Below are 24,936 nucleotides of genomic sequence, written 5' to 3'. Positions count from 1 at the left end.
ACGGTCTGTTAGGGCAGCACTACTGCTATGGGCCTCAAGCGCCTGCAGAGAGTGGTAAAGACTGTGGAGAAGACCACTAGGACTCCACTGCCCTCTCTGCAGAGCATTTACCACCGCAGGGTGCGTAGGAAGGCTGCCTCCATTCTCAAAGACCCCACCCACCCCCAGCACGGACTGTTCACCTCCCTACCCTCTGGCCGGAGGTTCAGAAGTGTGAAATGCAGGACCTCCAGACTGAAGAACTCTTTCTTTCCCTCTGCCATCAGACTCCTAAACACCTGAGGAGTTTACTACCAGGAATACGTCATGTACTGTCGACCTGTACTGTTTAAATTCTTAGTTTGCACATGCATAATTGCACATTGACTGTTGACTGCTGCACATGCTGCTCCCATGCAGCATACATTCTCTTATTATATTCCTATATATTTTTATTATATTGCTGCTTAAAATGCCTTAGATTTTGTGTTACTTATTCATCTACTTTATATTTCATTTGTATTTTGAGGCAATCATGTGGATGGCAAAGTAAGAATTTCATTGTACAGGGAAACACGTTTCCTAACTGTGCATATGACAGATAAACACTTTGACCTTGACCTTGAGTAGCTGTACAACCCTTCAGTACAAACAGACTATTTCTGAACATGAATATCTTGATGTCACCTTGAGTACCAGCAGATGCCGCTCACCTTGAAGGTGACACTGGGCTCTTCATTGAGATTGACCTTGGTGATGATTCTTCCAGTTTCCTTTTCCACATCAAAAATGCTTCCGCTGTACAGTGACCTTTCCTGGTCCACTCTGTAGCGGACAAAACTGGCCGGAGTACCCTTTAAGAAAGAAGAAAGGAAAAAAAAAAAAACGTCAACCGCATCCATTCAATAACAGTCCACTTATTTGCATATTCTAGTTTGTCAAATGAAGCTGTGAAGATGGATAGACGGTGTGTCAGTGCAATCAAGTACTATAAAATGCACTGAAGCCTTAAAAGCAGAGCAATACTGTTTAGAACTCTTAATGCGCCATTTTAATATTTCATTATGGGACAGAGCTGAAGTGGTTTAAGTAGGCAAAGGCTGTTCTTCGCTTCTTATAACCTGAAAAATTACTCTAATGTCTCACATCATACCCTCACCCAATTTAACAACTCTTAGCTTGTGGGAGTCCTCAGTCTGTTCCCCATCAGACAGCCTAATATAAACTCAGTTATTCATTGATTCAGACCCATTTCCTTTCATATGGAATAAAAAAAAAATCTCCATTAAACTCACCCTGCTAGTCCCCAGAGTAAAACACTTAAATTCATTAGTGAGAGCCTGGACTTTAATATGACCTGTTCATTAAGATTAATTACAGTACCTGATTACTAATCACCTCTACATCATATGTTATTCTAGTTTCATCCCATTGGACCTGGAATTCAGTCAGATTTTTAATAATCTTTTTGAAGCTCTGCTCCCTTGCCTGAAGTGATTTTGCTCCCCAGCGTTTGGGGTAAAACCTGACTATAGACAGGCAAATCCTTTATTAGCAGTGGATCCCTCGGCAGGTTTACTCACACAAATGTGTCTCCAAGAGGTTATAAAACTGACCGAATTCACTAAAAGGATTCTCAGAAAAAGGGGCTCATCTCCAAAAGCTCTTTAAATTGTTTTCTTACAAGTAATGGAAAAAATATGACAGGACCATTAAAAAAACACCATCCTCAGGAGAATCTAATACAGTGGCTTCAGCAGCAAGACCTCTACAGAGATGTCAACAGAGATGGTGAAAAACTCTTTATTCAAGAATGAATATACACTCACCAGCCACTTTATTACGTACACCTGTACAATTGTACGCAAATCAATGCAACACCTTTGTCTTAACATCTGTGTTTATGAAGCTCAAAGTGTTTCAGTTTCTGGTGAAATTATCATAAATGTATAAATTCAATTATAAGTTTATTATTGAGGTTGCAGTTTAAGGTGATGTCATACTGAACTGCATGATATTTCAGAGGTGTTCCTAATATTCTGACCCTCTCATGTATGTCGCTGAGGAGGACAAAAATATAGAGACACCTCTAAATATCTCATCCATAACTTATAATGAATGTACTGTGGTTACAGCAACATTTTACACCATCTCTGTCAGATCAGCACCTTCGTTCCTGGCATTCCACTCAGATCATGAATGTTTCATGGCAGCTGTTGAGTGCACTCATCGTGTCATTATCATTGCAGATGAGAAACAGAAATGTAAACATTTAGTACTTCAGCCTCAAAATAATTCTTCCTTATTGCAACCCACAGCAGAACTCTAGGAAAGATTCTTCTCAGTTAGATTTGCTTTGGTTGTATTTTGTTTTACAAGGATAGAGCTCTCATTAGTATAAAAAAGCCAGTGTATGAATTTAAAAAAAGCAGGCTCAGAAACAGTGGAAAGCACTGAACGATGCTTCAGGGACCTGCGACGGCGAGGCTTGAGTGTGGAGTGTAAGACAGTAAAACCAAGACATTAAAACAACTTGATTTGTGAAATAATTAATGACTAATGTCATTTACAAGTGATTAAAAGACTAGGGCCTCTAAAAGGTGCAACTTTCTCTGCTGTGATGAAGTCAGAAAAACAGACTCTTCAGATTTGTGTAGATGAATAAAACCTCTTACTGGAACATTTGTTTCCATGGTGATCTCCTCTCTTCTTCAGGGTGATATTAACATTGATGTTATGGGGATGAGTGGCACTGCTAAAAGTTCTGTCATTTCTTAGGAACCATTTGTATTACTTCTCCCTAGGTACAGATGGGCAGATATTATGCCTTCTCTCTAAGCTAAGCCCCCATTTTACAAAAAGGTGTTTTTGACAGGAATCCTGTCAATAAAATGCTTTGAGTGCCCAAATTCAAGTCAATAAGAAACTGAGTTAGTGGGATCCCATTAGGAAACCTAAGCCTTCTCTCTGTCAAAAGCACCTCCTAGAGTCACTCCCATGTCTCACTCACTGTGCTCATGGTAACGGGTGATGATTGCCTACCTATTATTTGTACTTTAGCACTGCTGTATATTTTCTACTATAAGAATTTCATTTACTATATAGGGATGGTTCTGGGTAAAATCCTGTAAAAGGCACAAAACACAAAAGGTCACTTAAAAAGAATGATTTTAGCAATGCGTAGACAGCAAGAGGAAGACCAGTAGGAGGGCAAGTCTCCTTTTGACAGGCAAAGTGAGATGTACGCAGTCATTGTGGTACTCTGGAGATGTTCTACCACCCACAGCTGGGACTGACAGGCATCCATATCCCTCAGCGTTTATTTGCTGCATAGAGTACACAAGCTCACCCTGCCCTGGTGAGATCTCACCAACATGAAGGCCACTAATAACGCGCATCAAGTCCAACCATACAGGAGTGTCTTGAAAAACACCTTCAGAGCTGGAAGCGATTACAGCAAGGCGTGGATGTCACTAGGGATTCTTATCCCCCCTTTCACAGTTGAAATTAAACATAAAAAGCCTCAACGCCTTAAAAGAGACAAAAAAGTGGTGTAGTGAAGTTTTTATACAGGGGAAAAAAAACACTATCACATTCAAAAAGAAATAAAGGATGTGAGCAAAAGCCTGCTGACTCACCAAGTGCAATAAAATATTAAGGTGCCAGTAACGGTGAATGACATGGAACCAAACATTCTATATTTAGTTTCCTAAATATACATGTTAAACTACTGATAGACTCAAACTGAGGTACTACTCCTACAAAAAATGTTGTTCATTGCTCTTGATTGCCTCCTTTTATAATCTGTAGTCTCAACATGGGGTCACAAACTCTCTTCTATAATTTTGTTCCTTGGTTCACAAATCCATCCATCCATACATACATACATTTGTTTGTTCATGGCTCCAGTCATACAGTGAGATAAAGCAGTCAGAGGGGACCTGGTAGATGACTCATAGAAGTGAAGCTGCTAAACAGAATCCCCTCAGAATTAGAACAACTGGTGCGGAATTAAAATGCAGCTCTAATGAGAGCACAGCGGTCAGAAAAACATCCTTAAAATGCACCATGCAAAATGTTATGGCTAAATTAGATGTTCTGACAGCAGAAGGTAAAAATCACCAACCAAGGCCTTAATCTCTGCAACCTTTACTAAAAACCCAGCTGGTATCAACAAAGCTGCATTATGCACTTTGAAATTTAACCAACAATGTTGTATACGTCACATATTTTCAATACAAACTTGAAGCATCTCTTTATACTCACCGGTGGGTCTTGGTCCTCAGCAAAAACAGTTGTGATGACTGTTCCTTTCTCTGCATTGGGCGCCACCATGCCCAGGTACAGTGCTCGGCTAAAGACGGGGGCAAAGTCATTCATGTCCTAAAAAACAGTAAGGGATACAACAAATGTAGGTGCAATTATCGATTGGTACTATCTGAAACCTGACTGGATTTCACCTGAACGTGGCAATTATTTGACACTGAAATTTTCTTTGTCAGCACAAGGCAAAATGTTCAGTTACATCGCTGTGGATTAGCGGCTAAAAAGAAAAGGGCAGAACAGATGCCACTTTTGTGGCAGATAAGATTTATCAGTGTATCACAGTAATGCTTTTGCTGATGCTGTCAGTACAACAATATTGCAGCAGTGCATATTTTGCAGCTGCTGCTTTGTTTGATTTCAGTTAACATTTGAAGTTATTGCGGACTCAGGCAAAATTTTCCACTTCGATATATCACCACGTCCCCTACTTGTCCTTGTACTTACAGAACTGTGCATCTGAGCTGAATGTTACTAAGCATAAACACACGCATAAACTGTAATCACAAAAAAATAAAAGCCACTAAAAATGTGAGCATACGATGTAATGCTGCTGGTTTAATAAAACTAAAATTATGGCTTGTGTTTTCTTTTTCCCTCAGGCTTTTGTCAATGAAGTTGCAATTAATCACTGCATTTAATTAAACTGACAAAAATAGCAGCTGTGAAATTAAATGTTTTGTATTTATTGCATTTTTATGCATTTGGTTATTCCTTACTGATAAACATACATATTCTACTCTACATTACCCGATGATGGGAGGTAGATAGATGAGCTTCTTATCCAAGTAAAATTTTATTCATTGAGTCCAATATCACAAATCACAAATTTGCCTCAAGGGGCTTTACAATCTGCACAGCATATAATACCCTCTGTCCTCAGACATGTGAATCAGAGAAGGGAAAACTTCCCCCAAAAATCCCCTGAACAGGAAGAAAATGGAAGTAACATCAGGACTGTCACTGCCAAATAACATGACAGATATAGGAACCTATTTCTGCCCATTGTAGTAAGTATTTAGATGATTACAGTTATTTTAATCTTGCATGAAATAACAGCCCGCATAGCCTGTGCAACTGTTTGTTTTCAGTGTGGTGTTGCCCAATTGACCTTTGAGACACTGGTATTTAATTAGAACCATGTCTCATTTCTTGAACCAAAAAATAGTTATGTAGACATGATAACAAACCAAGGCAATGTCAGGAGTCCTGAAATATCACACTGAACAAGGGGGGGGGCTGACACATTAACAAAAAAACAAAAACAAAAATGATATATGAGCCACAATAACAATGTTTCTGTGAAGCACTGTGAACACTACTTTATCACATGGTTTCTCTACATTAAATCCCTTTTAGATGATGAAACTGTTTTGTTGGGATTCAGTGATTTACGGCTTCCTAGAACACATGAGAAAACTCATCACCGCTGGTTTAAATCACCCTTGCCCTGTCACTACAGTACAGCAGAGCTCCAACACATTGTGCCCTGCAAAGAAATGAAATTTTGTTAACTGTGCAACCCTTGCTTTCCAGTACAAGAATGAAAACTCAGTAAGCCATTCATACATCTCTCAGGAATAGCTGAGCTCTATAGTATAACTGCAGGGGTCTGATCTTCTCTTCTCTTGACTTTCCCCTCTACTTTCCACTGTTTTGACGGAGCCATGGGCAACAGCATGTATTCCATAACTCAGTGGTCCAGGGGAGCCTTCCTTTGATCTATACACAGGTTTAGTGTTTCCTAACAAAAAAATCTATGATCCAGTGCTTGCTTTGAACAACAAAGTTTGATCCTTACACTGCAAGTGTTCAGAAGAAATGTGTGAACTGGATGGTTGCAGACACACTTGTCTTTGCTTAAAACATGCATGTGCTACATATGTGTGTACACACACATACTGTACACACACAGGGTGTCTGTTTTACATTTTAAAGAGTAAAAATAGAAGAAAAGTTTAGGAGACTCATTTGGAACAGCAAGACGTACAGGACACTCAATCCATCACCGCAAGGCATCTGGAGAAAGAGACAACAGTACAAGGGGAAATCAAACACAACTTCAAATAACCCTCTGGATGTGTTACATGAAGGAGGAAGTGGAATCCACTCGCTCTAGTCCCCGAGAAGCTTGCGTGAATCTTTTAGGCTCATTCAATTCATGTCTGCTATTTGAAATAGAAGACACACCGGTTTGATATCAGTGGCTGTGCGATGCCTTATCCTATCAAACACCATTCCTGGGGTGACCACATGAACGCCGTAACAAAGCTTGCCCTTACTGGAGGACGTTGTCTCTCTACAGGTTGGCAGACAATGTGATGAGCCTGCCTGAATAAGCTTATGTGCCGTCCCCCATTCAGTGTATCATAGAGAGCTAAATTCTGCAGACTTTGAGATAGTCACTGGGGGTGGACTAAATTCATACAAAGATAAATGTGCATGCACACATTTTAAAGCATAGAATTTCTCACAGAGCAAAAATGCACATGCCCATTAACACAAACACTCACATATGCACACATGAAAAGTATCACAACACAAGGTGTGTAATCCTTTCACTGAAATTCAGCTGTTAATCTTGTGAAAGGCTGGAAAGGGAACACACGCCCCTCAAAAACCTGACGTAATTGCTGTAACAAAGCTATTGAGTTATTCATATTTAGAACAGTACTGGGGGCAATGCAGAAACATTTATCCATCAATTCTCTTTGTCCTGATGATCCTGCTAGGACATGCAGACCAGAAGGCCAAAATATCTTTTCCAAAGGAAATTCATTCAGCATTTTCTCTGAACGACATAACACAATGTCATATCACAATAGCAGCCCAGGTGCGTTACTGTACAATGTGTCTCCAATGCCCTTTTGGACTGAGGCTCATGTGGGCTATTACTGCTGTAAAACTCAGCTAATGACTCACCACATATTCACTGCCAGTGCTGCAGATCCTGAGGGACAATGAAGATAGATGGAAGGAGAACAGACCACAGAGTCTGTGGTGGACCAGCTATGTGAGGGCTCTTACCGTGACACGGACCGTGACGGTAGCTTGCCCTGGAGGCATGACCCCTACTTGGTCAACAGCTTCAACCTGGAAAGTGTAGGAGGTTCCCATGCCCATTGCTGCCAGGCTTTCGAAATCCAGGGCCTGCAGCACAAATAACTCCCCTGTGATAGCATTCAGAGAGAACAGCTGCCTGGCAGATTCAGTCCGGATCCAGTAAGTGATATTGGAGAAGAGGTCTGCGTCCGTCGCCTGTGAGGAAGATGACAAAGAAGAGAGGGGATAGGAAAACAGTATGTTGAGGACAACGTACAGTAGGGCATGAGTAGAGAGGGAGATGGAAGGAGAGGAAGAAAGAACCATATATTTTCAACTGGGACCTCATATACAGACATGCTTGTATAAGGTGGTGGGTATAGGCAGTGGACAATGATCTTCATGCTGTGTGGGTTACTTACAGTACATCAATCCTTAAGACAGTAGGTTCTAATTAAAGAAAAACTATGTATGTCATTGCATGAAATCACAACTTTCAAAGTAGATATAATTTACAAAGGCTCCTGCACTATGGAAATTATTAAGATTATTATTTGACACAAAATGAGCTCTGTGAAGCTGTACTTATTCACAGCAGTGTGTTGAGCTGAATTCCTAAAACTGCATGCTAGTAGATCTAACATATAACTATCGTAGTGTGTTAGCACACTAACATGGTTAATTAGCACTAAACCCAAAGTACAGCTGAGACTGGGGAGAATGTCATTATTTTTCCCCAGCTGTGGTAATAAAACAAAGTACTGGAAAAACAGAACCATTCACCTGAATACTAATTTAATTCAATCTCTAAAGACAGAGACTCCCTGTACTAAAGTTCATTACAATTGTACAACAGGTATTGGAAAATTTCAATATAAACATAAATGGCAATTTAACTGTGCAAGAGAATAAGTCTGGCAATCACTTGGGTTCACATAACACATACAGGACTTAATTGCTCGATTCCAGATTTTTATTTATCAGATATGATCTCTGTGTGTTGGTGGTTCACATTCACTGTTCGTAAATGATAGCTATCCAGTTCGGGTATGAATGCCACTGAGGTCCTAAACTGCAAAGCATGTGTGCATTTAACTGAAATGTGAGCCAACTACATGCAAGAATAACATCATCTGTGCACCGATCAAATTGTGCAATTACTGCGATATGTTCTTTCCCAGTTTGGGACAGTCAGAAGATTCTCCATAAATGTCCTACACATCTGAAATGTCCTTGTCTCTCCACTGACCCACATCATTGCTGTTGCCCTCTTCTGTGTTTATTTTTACTGGTCTGTGAGACTAATTCAGTTTGTTCATATTCCATGAAAAAGAAAAAAGAAAAAATCAGATCTGAGTAACTTGGAGGAAAAAAAAAAAAAAAGGATACAATTCACTTCAACAGTACATAGCTTTATTAGAACATACCAGCGGAGAACCATGACTGCTTGTATGGAATCTAATGCCAATCCACTGAGTAAATGTCAATATATTTCACTGTATAACTGAAAACTTGTACCCATTTGTGCTGCTAAAGAAAAAGCCAGATGATCATCAGCATCAGTAGGTTTCATTCTCTGGGGACCGGTGAAGTAAAAAACTACAGTATATCAAACTCTGGACCAAAGTGCTGGACCGACCGACCAACCAAGGTAAATATATTCAGGTACTTGTACAAGCAGCTCTCAATCTACCCAACTCAGTCACCCCCTTTCCTCAAAGTCTGTCTCACCAAATCATTTTTGCTCTTTGGGTGTCTTGCCTGCAACCCCTGTCCATTACGAGTTGAGGCGATGTTGTCTTGGAGATTAATGGTGTCACAGTGCTGCTGTCACTCACACCCCTCATCCTTAACCATCACCCTCCCCTCTCGGTTTATTCCTCTCCGAGATGTGTCGCACACAGTGTGCCATCAATTCCTCACCCCTTGCTCTGTGCTTCCACAGAGTTTCCCTATGCCTCACTTCATTGCAAATGTGTATTTACATTTGACGGTGCTGAATCTACCCACACTGATGAAACATTTTTCAACTTTTGTGCATTGTTAATGTCTGCCAGGAGAAAAATGATCCTCTACTGAGGTGTGCTAATGACTTGACAAATCGAGTCTTATTTTGTTTTGGTCTAAAACACCCTGAAAGCTGTCATGATGAGAGAGAGAAAAACCAAACAAACAAAAACTACCAAAAATATTTCTCTCTGCTGTGTGTGTATAAGACTGTGTATGTTTGTGTTTGTGTAAATGTTCCCATCTGGAAGCATTTGACATGTTAAATACTAAATTGCCTGCACTTGGAGTTAAAAGTTACTAAAACCTTTGTTGCAAGCACATGTGCTGCAGGATAAAAAGGTCGACAGGAGACACACAGGGATGGAGAAAAAGTGAAAATTTTGGCAATAAACACAAATACTTACACTCAGCCTCAGGATCATAGTTCCCACAGGGCTATTCTCAGGTACATTCACCACATATGCTTGCTGGGAGAAAACTGGGCTGTTGTCATCAATATCTGTGACCTTGATTGAGAGGGTCAAGGTGGTTCGACGTGGATCCACTGCCCCATCTGAGGCCTCTACCACCAGGTCATACTGGCTCCTAAGTTCCCGATCCAGAGGCACTCTTGTGTAGATGCTCCCATTTGCACTGATTATAAACAGTTCAGGATAATTCACAATCCGGTAGTGCACCTGGCCGTTAACCCCTGCATCGGGATCTGTGGCCTGGGGAGATTTAAAAAATGATCAGAGGGCTCTGTTATGATATACAGTATAATCATCATTATGTCATATGTAGTGTGCAAGAAGGAATGCATCCTCCCAACATTAATATCTGGGACACGCTCTCCCACATAAAATAACTGGAGCAACATGAGTAGTCATCTTTTCCAATGACTAAACAGAGAGACAAAGTGAAATATAGCTGGGGAAATCAAGCACAATAGTCAGGTAATGTTACAATGGCAATTATGGACTGAGAGACTTCATAATGTAGGAAGAAGGAAAAAAAAACATGGACTTGCTAAATGAAACATCAATAAGCGATAATCACTGAAATAACGCCCCTTTCCCTACTGACACTGCTGAAGTAAACCGTCAACCTGCTGTAAACCCTAAGAATCAATTTACATACATCAGTAACAGCAGGAGGAGATAAATATTTACCAATACACACCATATGAATAGCTGAAATGCAGACGTTTTCCCCTTTAGGTAAACAGCAGCTGTTGTGAAGTAGATGTGATCCATTACATGATCCATTAGAGCTTGGCTTTATCTTAATGCCCGACATATGTACAGAGGCTTCCACTACAAAGCCATGTAAACTACAGTGCTGCAACCATGCTAAAACAACTCACATGTTTAAGTCTCACTTCATCTTCTTCATACTGAGGAAGGGTAATCATTCATAGACTCTAAAGGCCAAATCTCCTTTTTCATGCAAGCTCTAGTTTTTATTAAAAGGAAAGCTGAATCATCTTCTCAAAGCATGCATGCCATTATTAAAATAAAAAGTAAAATAAAAACAAAGAAAAAGATCAGAAAGAAGAAGCTTAAGAGAGACATATGGTGACAGATTTAATTCCTATATTTCCAGTGTCATGGTAACTGAACGAGAAAGGAAGGATAGAGCAAAAAAAAAAAAAAAAAAAAAACACAGGAGGGATCAAGCCACATTTCATTTGTTTGGCAATAATTTCTCTCCCTCAGTTAAAGTAAGGACAAGACAGCTTAAAAGCGGGGTGGGGGATATCCTGTGAGGGACAGCGGACAAGGGAGGAAGATACACATATTGCTGCTAAAAGCTGCCCTCACTTTGTTTTACATGGACGTGCCTGACAAATATTCAAAGTCAAGTCTAAACGCTGGACCTCAGCATTAAGCCCTATGCAAAACAGATTAATCTGTTTTGAGACAACATCAATATGAACATATAGACCACTACCTGTCTGCAGTGGGAACCTAAAAATTGTCACTGCTCTTTCCTTGTATAGAAACTAAATAAAGTGTTTCTGTGAAGCACTGTGAACACTACTTAAACACTATATGTCTGAAGTCTCTGATAGAAAATGTAAGTACTGTTTCATAGAGGTCTGCACATGACAAACAGAGCTAGTCATGTTGTAAGGCCTGCCTTGGTGCAGACTGTATGTCTTTGGGTGAGCTATCACACACGCACAAAAGTGTTAGCACCAGATTATTTGCTTATTTAGCACTCATGTCTAAATCACAGCTACAGTCTTCTTCACTGCTATAAGCAGTAGTGATGGGAATCTTTAACAGAGTTTTCAATCATGACCCAGAAGTTAGTTGGTGACATCACCTGGCACAGACTTGTGATTGTGAGATAGTGGGCTGGCTCAGAGTATTGATTGTGAGAGCGGCAGAACATCCTGCGGGTGCTGGTGGTTTCAGCACAAATAGCAGCTTGAGCCGGTGAGTACAGTCTTTTAAAATACAGGCTCATGCAGACCTCTAATATATTGTACTTGAGAAATCTGTCTGATTTGTGTTTTATTTCCTTCTTTTTGCATTTCTCAAAAAGAGCATTTTCATCTTGCTTTAGAGGACAAATGCTCAAAGGTAAAATTTAGTCTTTATTGACCACCTACGCTGTAGGCAAAATGATGTCTTGTTACACCATATTTTCAAAAATAAAATTAAGCATGGATGTTTTCCTTTTTAAACCAAAGAAAATAAGCATATGTGCATCAAAATAAATGCAGCGCAGCAATGCTTGCAAATGTCTTGAAAGCAGCAGGATAAAATTATCAGACTCACTATATCAAGAAATGTGCTTGGCAAAATAATGAACAGCATTATTTTAATAGCCTCTTCAAATAGCAACAACTCTACATGACGCTTCCATGTTGTGTCTGACATGAATGCTAATCAATTAGTCCTCCGGTCATCTGCACGCTCAGATCAGGACTCCCTGCTACAGAATTAACTTATAGGGTGCAGGACTTGTCAATCATGGAACAAATGGCTCAATTAGCACAACCAGCAACTGTTAGTTGTGATAACCTAGTAAATAATCCTCAGTCTATGTGAGTGTGTGTAAAATAAGAGCAGGTGTGGACCAGTTCCAATTACAATCCACTGATAACTCGAAATGCTTTAAGGCCACCATTAAGCTATGTAATAGCATTGTGCATTTGCACAACAGTCATCTTCACCGTTAGAATTTGCCTGAAGGCTTGTGGCTGGCTATGTTATTACTTCATCTCTGCAAGCAGATTTGGCCTTGGCAGTCCAGGAAAAATAAACAGCTTTTACAGTCGAACATCACATTTAATGTGAAATAAGTAGACAGTAAAAGTAGCTTGATAGTGTCTATATCTGCATCTCATCTATTACTTGCTCTGTCATTTGACTTTTACTTACTGTGCCATGTTTTGATATGGACAACGTTTGCTCAGTAAAACTAAATTGTAAGAGACATGTGCTTGCACAGAAAGCTCCGAAAAAACCTCAACATCACAAGATGTTATTCAGGCTTGTGGAAAGACAGTTACTGTAGCAGTTAGTGTCTGTCAGGCTATCAGGACGGGTGATAAAACAAAGAGAAATTCCTAAGTGGTGTGCGTTAAGTGACAATGCTCTGGTTCTACAACTTTTTTGCTTTCCTTGTCTTTTTCACCAGATGCATGAGGAATTAGGAAAATCATCAATGTCAGGTGTGTCCCAGCATCTCTTTCTACTTCCACTCTTTTTGGTTTCACCTTAGAACACCTCTATTAGTTATACAAGCATATTCAGCATGTGAACTGCCTTTTTTTTTACAAGCTATGACTCTAGAGGCCATTAAAAAAACTCAGCTTCCACACTATGTCTATATTTTACCCTTCTTGTCTAAAAGTGCACAGTGCAGATGAATTAACAATGAAAAGTGAGAGTTAAGAATATGTGAAAAATGTGAAAAAGGAACATTTTCAAATACAGTAAATACACTTTTAGCCACCCAGAATCTAAATGCCACAGTTACTGCTGGAATAGACCAGAGCTGGAGCCCAGAGCTATTATGGAGTATGAGTAGTCTGCCTCATACTTTGCCTGCAACCATAAATAAAATGTTAGAGAACAAAGCCAACACTTCAAAGGTCATTACAAAAATACTTACCACTGTGGTACTATGTCTATGTTACAGCCTACGTTTTGGCTTATTTTGAAGCTTCACTCTGAAGGTCATGGTCTCCTAAAATACTATTTAAGTGATTAAGTGATTTGTAAATTATGAACACCACTTTCAATTTTATTGTATAACAACCTGGAATACAATGGAACTACTTAGTAACAGGAAATGTGGCAGTTCTTCTGTTTCTTGATATAATCTATTAACTGCATTATGAATGGGGTACAGTTTGACAGTTTTTTTGGAAAGGCCAGATAAAATAATTCAACAGTACTTCAAACATGAGATGAAAACACGAATGAATGCAACACAACCTCTAGATCTCGCTATTTGTTTTAGATGGGTTGAGTTGTTGCTTTGATATGCTGCTCTTTATCACCCAAAGAAGCAAACCACACAACTTCTTTCCTCCTTTTTGAATTACAGCATCACTATCTCGTCTTCATATACAGCAGCTGAATTCACATTTAATCTTTTACGTGCCCCAAGCATTGACAAAGTAAGTCTATAAAAGCATAGTCATTTGTTTAAAAAGCAAAGAAAACATTGGCAGCATTTGGGTAGATCAGGAGGGCAATCATACTGTTTGGTCAAAAGGCAGCACAACAGGTCATACAATAGAAGGGTGTCCTACAGACAACCACAGCAAAATTTCTAATGTGAAAAAAGGTTGAAAATTACTGTATATGAATTTATGCTAGTGTCATGTAATCGAATATATTGCAGCACTATTTTTAAGAATCTGTCTCTACAATATTTGGCCTTTTCCTTGAGGTTCTATGAAACAGTTGCATTGAAAAAAGCCTCCATCTTTTCTTAATCAGCTACTGTACAGGCTAAGTTGTAGCCTCTCTGTGTGCATGTGCATGGGGAGCAGGATTGTGTTGAGCTAAGTACTTTAATGTACGTTTCTTCTCGGTCAGAAAGGCACAGCTGCAGCTTAAGTTGGCAAGGAGCCAGCTGAGAAAACCTGAGGCAGGGGAGAGGGGTCGGAGAGAGAGAGAGAACCACTGGGGTGGGCTAAGCCCCAAACTAGCTGTTGGCTTCGTTCCTGAGGAAACACTTGGGAGTGAGAAGACTGAAGGTAGTTTTACTGCATGTAAACACCAGATTTCCTTCATATGTCCTTTTCCCTTATTTCACAGTTCATAAACCTGCAACATTTACTGGTAGTTCATTTTATTACCTCTGAAAAAATGTAATGAGATGCCTAATATTAAATTTATGTATCCCAAAAACTGACAAATGTGGCTGATATCAAAGTGCCTGTTGGCAAATTGTTTGTAAAAGCAATTACGAGGACATAATAAGGAACTGAAATGGCAGAGAAACAAATACTCTAAAATTCACTTGATTTCCTGAAGTTATCACAAAATGGTAAAGTGTGTACTTGATGAAACCTAAAATCACTTTTGTATCCACCACCAAGATGATGATATATTGGATACATCACCACATACAGAGAGATAGTGTTGAGTTACATCATTTTGAAGACTATATGTATTCACAATCTACTGCACATGTTCATTAGACTGGGTAAAATCATTATCAAATTGATTAACTTTGTTTATCTAATAATTTTTTAAGCTTTTTGATGTGGAATCCCAGTATCAAAGAGCAGTAGCTGACAAGTTCCCAACTCAGACCAAATGTTTTCCATAATTTGAACAATCTCTTATACTGTAAAAGGGCACCAAAGTGGCTCAAATCTCCCAAAGTTTCTTCTGTTTAGTGATTCTGAAACTTAACTCTGGGCTGTATTGATTTTCAAAGCTAGGTTTCAAAACTGAGTTAGGAGGAAATGTGAGGATTCAAAATCAGGGAGTGAAACTATGGGAGAAACAGAGGCAATAAACAACCAAGACCCCTGGATTTTACTGCCTCATCTGCTTTGCATGAATACAGTGTATGTGCATGCTAACAGACACTGTCTCCTGTCATAATTCCATGATTAATCTGCTGACACACATCAGGCCAATTCATGTACAACAGTAATTGAAAAAATCTGTCTGCTCAGTGGAGCCGAATTGAACCAATCAACAGGGGTACAGCTTTGGTGACAAATCTGTCCAACAAGATCAACCATGCAGGAAAATGCCAGGGAATTTTTTAATGGGCAACAACAATGGAAACTAAGAGACAAAACATATGGCATCTAATGTGATCTAGATGGCTGAAAATACCAGGGGCATGTGGAAACTGGTGAAACATAAAGCTTATTCAGAGACCACCTCTCCTGTAAAATGTTTCACTTACCCTGACTTGTCCTACGAACAAATTTGCCTGTTCTTCTTGCACTGTAAAATTAGTGGGCATGGTGATGAACACAGGGTCATTATCGTTGACATCAGTGACGACTATGTTCACAGTAGTAGTAGATGTCTAAAGAAAAAAAAACAGTAAAGTCTTATGTTATTCAGTGTTCATTTATATTAAAATACAGAGATCATAAAAACAGCACAGACATAATACAGTTTGGCTATAATGTGAACCAACATTTAAATCAATAAGTTTTGTGAACAGACAATATTAATGGTAAAATAAAAATAAAAATGACTAAAATGCAAAACTGTTATTGATGTCAGACATTTCCCCATCAAGAAATAACTGCCATTTAAAATGAAAAACTTTCAAAAATAAAACTTTGTTTGCAGAAAAATGCAGAAAAATTGAACACAAAACATATTGTTACTAAAGACAGGAAGATGGGAGGTGCTGCCAACTGAGCAAAGCAGGGCTATCTCCAGGAAACTGGTTAGCAGATGTGCCAAGATGTATTTTATTCTGCACAAGGAAGCCCACTTTAGAGTGCACTAGTAGACTCAAGGATAAGGATAATCATCTTTATTGGCCAAGTATGCTACACACAAGGAATTTGTTTCTGGTACAAAATCGATGGCAGCCATCTGCGGTGCCACCTCAACTGATGGCTCTAACCATCAGGGGCAACGGGGGGGTTCAGTGTCTTGACCAAGGACACTTCGACATGTGGACTGCCGGCAGTAAGAGTTGAACCTTCAACCTTTTGGTTGGGAGACGACTGCTCTACCACCGCACCGTTATCACCTCAAATGACTCCATTACTAATGTAAATAAACTCTAGACACAGAAAAATGATTACAGACATTAACCAGTGCAAAAGTGAAAGATAAAATTATTAAACACATGGAAGAATGTCTATATGTACCTACAAACTATTTGTGATATTAAGTGGAATTTAGCGCTTTGCTTGCTAAGGCACAGCAACTTCACTTTTAAGACAGAAATAAACATTTTATCTGCAATTAATACATACCCTCGGAGCGCATATTGACCTTCTGCATTCCTGTTGGAGCAGATGCACCGATGATGCATGAACGCATGACTCAGATCCTCAACATCTTCTTTCCTACTCTATACTTTTACTTTTAAAGCCAAGCTTCAACATGCCAAGGATGACAAACTCAGTTTCTCTACAAACATATTAATATTTGCACTTTTTGTGGAATTAATGGATGTCATAGTTGCAGACATTTTACTCATGTTTACAGTAAATGTAATTGTGTGTTTTGCATAATGATCTGTGATCTCAAAGCTCACTGGGTAAAGCAAATTCCCTGCTGCATCAGTTGAGGTGTTTGTTCACTTATATGGGCCGACTACTGCCGTTAACCTTCAAACAATGACACAGCTACAGCACTATTATAAATCAACATGGGAAAACGGATGGATATGCAAAATCTATAATCTCTAAGTGCACTGGAATGAAGCTGTATTTAAGTAGTGGTGTAAATGGCCTCTTCTGGGGGAGGAAGGATGGGTGACAGCTGTTTAAAGATGCTCTGGCATATAATACTTTCAGCGGCAAGTCAAACGACCTAGTTAATGTCACCTTCATCTAACTGTCCATAGGGAATCCCTTCACCATTGTTGTTTTCTTCTTTGTTCTGTCTTCTGGAAAGTACATAATCACTTCTTTCATGTACAAACTCACAAGGCAACCCATGCTGAAAACCAGCACACTACATGCATCCTTTCCTTTTTCACTCTTAAAAACAAGGGTGTAAGAGGATGCTGCTCACATCAGTGTGTTGATAGGATCTACTTATTTTTCATGTCATAGAAGACTCAAAGCCAATTAGCATCTCCATCCTGGTGTGGGTGTTTATTTATTTTTTTAAATCAAAGTCAAAACTCCCATCTCTACAGCCACAACTGATTAATGAGCTGCTATTATTCAGTTAACATAAACTAGACTGAGCTCTGTGATGTTCCGTCCTCTGTCCTCACTGTCTGACAGATCCAGACGTGGCTGATGGTGCTTTGCCTTTTAAGTGACAACCCTAACAAGCATCCATGTTGCAGGAACTGATATGACCAGGCTATTACAAGTTGTGCACTCCATTCTCTGAGGGGAAGCTTTATCCAGAATCCCTGAGTTTTGAGATCTGAGTTTACAGTTGTGGTTACTGTTTGTACTGTCAAGAATACAAATTTGGAATCTGTCACAAAGATGAAAACAATTTGCTTAATACATGAGTAGCTGCAACAGTTTAAATTTATCAAGTATTATGAAGAAAAAGTTCATATGTACATGTGTGTGTGTGTGTGTGTACAGATTTAACTATATTCAAAGAGAAGCAGCGTAGGGGGTGGCGGTTTGCTTTTTATGGCAGGCTAATTACACATCCGAATCCCCGGCGTCATTCCCGCAACTTTCTCTTATCTATCTCCTTCGCCTGCGCTTATTTTGACCCTTTGTTTCCAGCCTTTATCCCAACAGTCCGTACTCCTCTCCCACATTCAACTTCCTGTTATAAAAGCATTTCTCTCTACCTATGACATTTACCTCACACGAGTCAGCCAGTAATCTACTGTGCACAAAACACACACAGACACAAACACTGCACTGGTAAAGGGTGCTGGTCTGTCCATCAATATTAGGACAAAGAGCGCCAGATTGTCGTTATCTCATTCTGTGAGGTGAAGCCCCATCTTAAACTCTATTTATTTGCTGTTTTCTCTCTGAATCTGACACTGTGCAGCTTCTCTGCCCCTCTTAATCTAACTGTTACATGGCGGTCTCTCTTTGGATTTCTACAGTTGTCAGGCACTCACAAATACTGGAGCACAGACAGCACATACAGTACGCTACTTATACTCCACTTAACCAACACTTGTGGTCTGTCAACAGATAAAATAAAAAAAAAAAAAAAAATAGCTGGAGATCTGAGCATTTATTCATGCGTGGGTAAGGAGGGGGAATCAACATCATTCTTTTGACAGCTCATCAGCTAATGTTTGATACTCATCACACACAGCATCTTAAAAAGGGGAAACCATATTTCACCTCTGCCTGGAACAGAGACAGCTGGGAAAAAAGAGCCAGCTGATGTGAGGTCTAATTAAATTAAGGTGGTTTATATGATTATCAGCTCTCTGTGAGAGATGGAGTAGCCGGCCTTCACTTTTGCTCATGACGTTTGCTGTTTCTCTATGTTAACTTACAAAGACAGCTCTGTGCGTGTACATACTAAAGAGTCATCTGCTCAACTACATTTATAAAACCAGCTTTTTAAAGGAGCACTCAACTGATATTACACTTTATCAGTTTACTAGTAATGAATAATCTTCTGAGGGTCTGGAGGTGCTTATCTTATTATACTATATCCACTGGCTATTTAAAATATTGCATTAGAGGCATTTATACTGTAGACATTTAGCTTGTTTATGATTTGTGTTTTGCTGTATGTGATTAGCTATAGATAAGCAGTTCTGTAACAGTTTTTAATAAACCTAATTGGGACCAGGACAGCTATGACTTCTGATTGGTTAACAGGATCTAACAAGTTGCCCACACTTGTTAGTGAGTTTAGTAGAAGCTACGGAGCATTGGAGAGCACACTAGTCTTTGACCATGCTTGCTACCTAAAGTTTGATTTGATTTGATTTATTCTTTCAAGCATGTAAAGACAGTTGATATGATAACACACATAATTTTACACATATCCAACAAATGCTAATCCAATATCAATTTGCTTATACCTAGTACATGCTTGAATGGAGTAGGAAGAAGTCAGACTTATCCAGTCCTACCCCATGACATCATCTTACCATCACTGGTTTGCAAGCAGTAAATAATTCTCTTCTACACCACACAAGTACAGTGGTGTGAAAAAGTGTTTGCCCCCTTACTGATTTCTTACCTTTTTGCATGTTTGTCACACTGTAATGTTTCAGATCGTCAAACAAATTTATATATTAGTCAAAGATAACACAAGTAAACACATCATGCAGTTTTTAAATGAAGGTTTTTATTATTAAGGGAAAACAAAATCCAAAACTATATAGCCCTGTGTGAAAAAGTGTTTGCCCCCTAAACCTAATAACTGGTTGGGCCACCCTTAGCAGCAACAACTGCAATCAAGCGTTTTCGATAACTTGCCATGAGTCTTCCACAGCGCTGTGGAGGAATTTTGGCCCACTCATCTTTGCAGAATTGTTGTAAGTCAGCCACATTGGAGGGTTTTCGGGCATGAACCGCCTTTTTAAGGTCATGCCACAGCATCTCAATTGGATTCAGGTCAGGACTTTGACTAGGCCACTCCAAAGTCTTCATTTTGTTTTTCTTCAGCCATTCAGAAGTGGACTTGCTGGTGTGCTTTGGATCATTGTCCTGCTGCAGAACCCAAGTTCGCTTCAGCTTGAGGTCACAAACGGATGGCCGGACATTCTCCTCCAGGATATTTTGGTACACAGCAGAATTCATGGTTCCACTTATCACAGCATGTCTTCCAGGGCCGGAAGCAGCAAAACAGCCCCAGACCATCACACTACCACCACCATATTTTACTGTTGGTATGATGTTCTTTTTCTGAAATGCGGTGTTACTTTTACGCCACACATAATGGGACACACACCTTCCAAAAAGTTCAACTTTTGTCTCGTCTGTCCACAGAGTATTATCCCAAAAGTCTTGGGGATCATCAAGATGTTTTCTGGCAAAACTGAGACGAGCCTTTATGTTCTTTTTGCTCAGCAGTGGTTTTCGTCTTGGAACTCTGCCATGCAAACCATTTTTGCCCAGTCTCTTTCTTATGGTGGAGTCATGAACACTCACCTTAACTGAGGCAAGTGAGGCCTGCAGTTCTTTGGATGTTGTTGTGGGGTCTTTTGTGACCTCTTGGATGAGTTGTCGCTGCGCTCTTGGGGTAATTTTGGTCGGCCGGCCACTCCTGGGAAGGTTCTCCACTGTTCCATGTTTTCGCCATTTGTGGATAATGGCTCTCACTGTGGTTCGCTGCAGTCCCAAAGCTTTAGAAATGGCTTTATAACCTTTTCCAAACTGATAGAGCTCAATTATTCTCTTTCTCATTTGGTTTTGAATTTCTTTGGATCTCGGCATGATGTCTAGCTTTTGAGGATCTTTTGGTCTACTTCACTTTGTCAGGCAGGTCCTATTTAAGTGATTTCTTGATTGCGAACAGGTGTGGCAGTAATCAGGCCTGGGTGTGGCTAGAGAAATTGAACTCAGGTGCGATAAACCAGTGTTTTGACAGGGGGGCAAACACTTGTTCACACAGGGCTATATAGTTTTGGATTTTGTTTTCCCTTAATAATAAAAACCTTCATTTAAAAACTGCATGATGTGTTTACTTGTGTTATCGTTGACTAATATTTAAATTTGTTTGATGATCTGAAACATTACAGTGTGATTATATAACGCATTCTTCTTTTTACATGTATTCTGTAATCCCTTACTCATCCACGGTTTCCCACTGTAATTCCTCTTGTTTTTATACTGCTTACGAGGACAGTTCCTGTTATATACTTCCATGAATATATTTAAAAATTGCTTGTATGCTTTATCTAAGTCTTTCTCTTTGTATACTGCATCCCAGTCTTGCCCCAAAAAGTCCTCTTTTAGCCTCCTTACAGCATATTCGTTCATCACCCTCCTATAAAAAAAAAGATTGTTTTTGGCCTTTCCTTTCTAACATGGCAGTCATAAACCAAAAATACAGGTAAATGATTACTGATATCATTTATAAGTAATCCACTAGACATTTTGCTATCAATATCATTAGTAAATATATTATCTATTAGTGTTGCATGCTGGGTTGTTAATCTACTTGGTTTTGTAATTTTTGGGTGTAAACTACATCTATATAATGTGTTAATAAACTCCTCCAGTTCAGTTCATATGTTAGTGCAGTAATTTCAAGTATTTTTGTACATTTTAGGTTTTTTTGTAAATACGTTTTCAGTAAACACTTGAAATGAGCAACACAGACTATGAAGTATTTTTTGAAGTACGCATCAACTATATGCTTGAGCTCTGAAGCTTAAGTGTGCATTTCAAAAAGTAGACAGAGCCGAACCAACAAAGTGCACAACTCCTCACCATGTGTAGTGCTAGACTGCATTAATTTCAAGTTAGCTGTAAAATACACACCAATAACATATACTTACGTCAGATGTCAAATTTTAACAGCAGATGTAAACATGTATTTGCACTTCAAACAGCGAGCACCTCAGTAAACATCATGTAGTTGCAACTCTACATTTGTCATTTGCCAGTGAAATACATCAATATTACTGCAAGATAGTAACTACCCATTAACTTAGTACTGCAAAGCTGAACACTTGGTGAGCAACAATAACATGAGCTGGAATAAAGTGCAGCAACTAATAGACCAACAGACCTGAACACCTCTATAGTTAAATCTGTACTGTGGAAGACACTAAGTTACAGAAGTCATACCATTATCATTTTCACATAAAAAGTATGGACTTTTATGAGCAGGCAGCCCTTATTATTCTGGTTTGGTATTGGCTTGGTGTCAAGTTTGCTCGGCCGCTCTGGCCTCCCTCACCTTTCCTACTGTCTCTTGCCCATTAACACTAATCACGTTCACCTGTTCCTCACTCCCTTATCACCAGCTACACTTGATTAGGTTGCTCACTATATCACCCGGTTTCACTCCTCAGTCACTTGCCAGTTCGTTCTAGTCTCTAGGCCAACTTTACTCCGTGCGTTTTCATTGTTTTGTATGTATTTATCCCCTAGCCAGCTACTGTTTTGTGTTCTCCCCATGGACTGTTCCTCCGGACCGTGGCTCCACTCTCCCCTCCCAGGCAGGTCAATGCTCAGTCGCCTATCTGTTCTAGTATTGTCATCATCTCTCTCTGTCTCCACCTTCAGTAGCCACCATCACCACCGAGCAGCCCAGGAGTGACCCAGCCTACGCAGCTCGGCCCAGCTCTCCATCTCTCCATCTCCTCACCTCCTACTGTTGGTCAACACCCGGTTACTACTCATCAACAGGACTACGCACCATTTCCCTCTGTGCATTTTGTTATTTCTCCTCATCACTGTACATAATAAATCACTGCTTGCATCGAAGTCGGCTACCTGGGTCCGCCTCTTTCTCGTTCGCTCACTGACAGGTGCAAACGGCACATAACAGAATGAACTGGCCAACATGGATCCTGCCGGCTCCTGTGCAAGCAGTTGGCCATCTCAGTCATCTCAGGACGCACGCATGGACCAGATGGCTCAGGCACTGCAGCAACAGCACAAGGACATCGCAGCACTAACTCAGCAGGTAGCACAACTCTCTGAGGGGGAAAATGAATAGAATTCCTGTTGACTCACTGCACAATGCAGATATCAATAGCTGCAAGTGATGTGAAAGACAATGGTTTCACTGTTTTCAATGTCATAATATTGTGTATATAGGTCCGTTAATGGGTAAGTGGGCTCCAAACTAGATTTTTAGTTTATATTTCTATGATATTTGATGTTCACCAGAATATAGGTTACCAAGCTGGCCTGTGTTTGTTTTGTGTTTCATCAGCTCCAAACTGTGTTTTCAGTGGCACTGTGAACATTTTGCAAAGGGGCAACTTGCTGCTGTAAACTGTGGCCAGGCATTCGAGGGTGCTATGCATCTTAATGAGGTATGTCTCTCTTGTTGGCCTCATCAGGGGAATCATCACAGCTCATTTTGCAGTCCTGCAGTGTCCTATCAGCTTTGGCAGCCTGCACTAAGTTCACTCCATCTGCCAGTTGCTAGGTGCTGATATATAAAATGATCTGTGCCTTGGTAGCCCCTGAGCACCAGGGAAGTGATTTGCTTTTGAGGACAAACTGTGTTTTGTGAATCCTAATTATCCTCTTTGCATCACTAGTCTGACATGGTTTTGTCATTAATCCCTCTCTGGAAGCAGCAGACAGGGGAAAAAAAACCCTGCAGAGACTTGCAGCAAACTACATCTGCCCAAACTGATAGAGCTAGCATGGATATACTGTATAGTCACAAAAATGTAGCAATGTATTTTCCATCAATCCATTTTCACAGATTTGAGGAGCAGTGAAAAAAAGATACCCGCTGTCTAATTCTGGCACTCTGACTGGTGTGCACATGTAAAAAAAAAAATTTTAAAAATCACTTCTTGGCTTCTGAAACCACTCTGTGGCCTTTTTTCAGACTGCGAACATGCTGTCTGAGGCTCTGAAGACATCAGGCCCAGTGTAAAAACATGTCAGCCCACCTGCCATCCCCACCTACCCACCAGCATCCTGAGGAATTCTGTTCATTTTTGTTGGCATGGAAGGATAGTCTGTATTGCAGAAAGAAAAGGGTGTGGGGGAGTAATGTGGAGGGCTGTAGAGAAGGAGAGAAAATAAGGGTTTGGCTGAAGGAGAGGTAAAGGAGACAGAGAATCAGGCGGGTGCAGTAATGAGAAAGGGCAGCGGATGTGAGGGACAATATGATGGAAAGCTCTGTGTGATAGCCACACTGTACTCTCCAGATTCTATGTGTGTGTATGTTTCCTCTGGTTTTGGAGAAAGAAAACTTATTGTAGTCTTGTGCTTTGTGCATAAATATAGGTATAAGCCCTGCATATTATTCACCAGGGAATTCATCAATTTGCTCATTGAACTGAATTATACCAAACTGTTATAAAATGTTACTCTCTGCCTGTTGTAATATCACGCAGATATATTTGTTTCGACTGTGGTTAGCTGTTGTTGCCCTGCTGCCCTGCTCTATCCTTGACATGAAGCTAAGATTATTGGTAATGACTGGGCTGATTGGTATTGATGCCACCTTCACATCTGTATGTTACATCTGGAGCTACAGTAGCACCAGCAAGTCTGGCTCTGTCCTAAAGCAACAAAATCCTCCTACTAAATCAGTTCTAAAGAATATATACAACATGATATATCTAGTTTGTGTCAGGTCCGTTTGCCCGGACCTGCCTCACTTCCTCTGACTCTCCTGTTCCCTACAGTCCCCCTGTCTACCCCCCTGCCAGTCCTGGTCTCCTCAGTCATCACTGCCCTACTCTGGTCAATGGACTATACATATACTTAGTTAGCCACAGAGGCCAGCTGGGAGGACCACCTATTGCGCGCGGCCTTCTGGCACGGCCTTAACAACAACATTAAGGTGGAACTAAGCACCCAAGACC

The 24,936-nt window shown here is 40.1% G+C and overlaps 1 protein-coding gene across 1 annotated transcript in view; it reads right to left on the bottom strand.

The window, feature by feature from the left end:
• Positions 1-24,936, bottom strand: part of LOC109960182 (protocadherin-15) — a 199,264-nt gene that overhangs the window by 45,415 nt on the left and 128,913 nt on the right. The window contains exons 19-23 of the mRNA XM_020600094.1: positions 15,733-15,858; positions 9,759-10,064; positions 7,330-7,560; positions 4,246-4,362; positions 693-833 (exon numbers count right to left, since the gene is read on the bottom strand). Coding sequence (XP_020455750.1) covers positions 693-833; positions 4,246-4,362; positions 7,330-7,560; positions 9,759-10,064; positions 15,733-15,858 — 921 coding nt within the window. The remainder of the gene's footprint in view (positions 1-692; positions 834-4,245; positions 4,363-7,329; positions 7,561-9,758; positions 10,065-15,732; positions 15,859-24,936) is intronic.

Source organism: Monopterus albus, unplaced genomic scaffold (genome assembly GCF_001952655.1).
Source record: "Monopterus albus unplaced genomic scaffold, M_albus_1.0 scaffold3.1, whole genome shotgun sequence".
Classification (NCBI taxonomy): Eukaryota; Metazoa; Chordata; class Actinopteri; order Synbranchiformes; family Synbranchidae; genus Monopterus; species Monopterus albus.
Note: the sequence above shows the minus strand (reverse complement) of the source record. Positions and strands in the feature narration are given on the sequence as shown.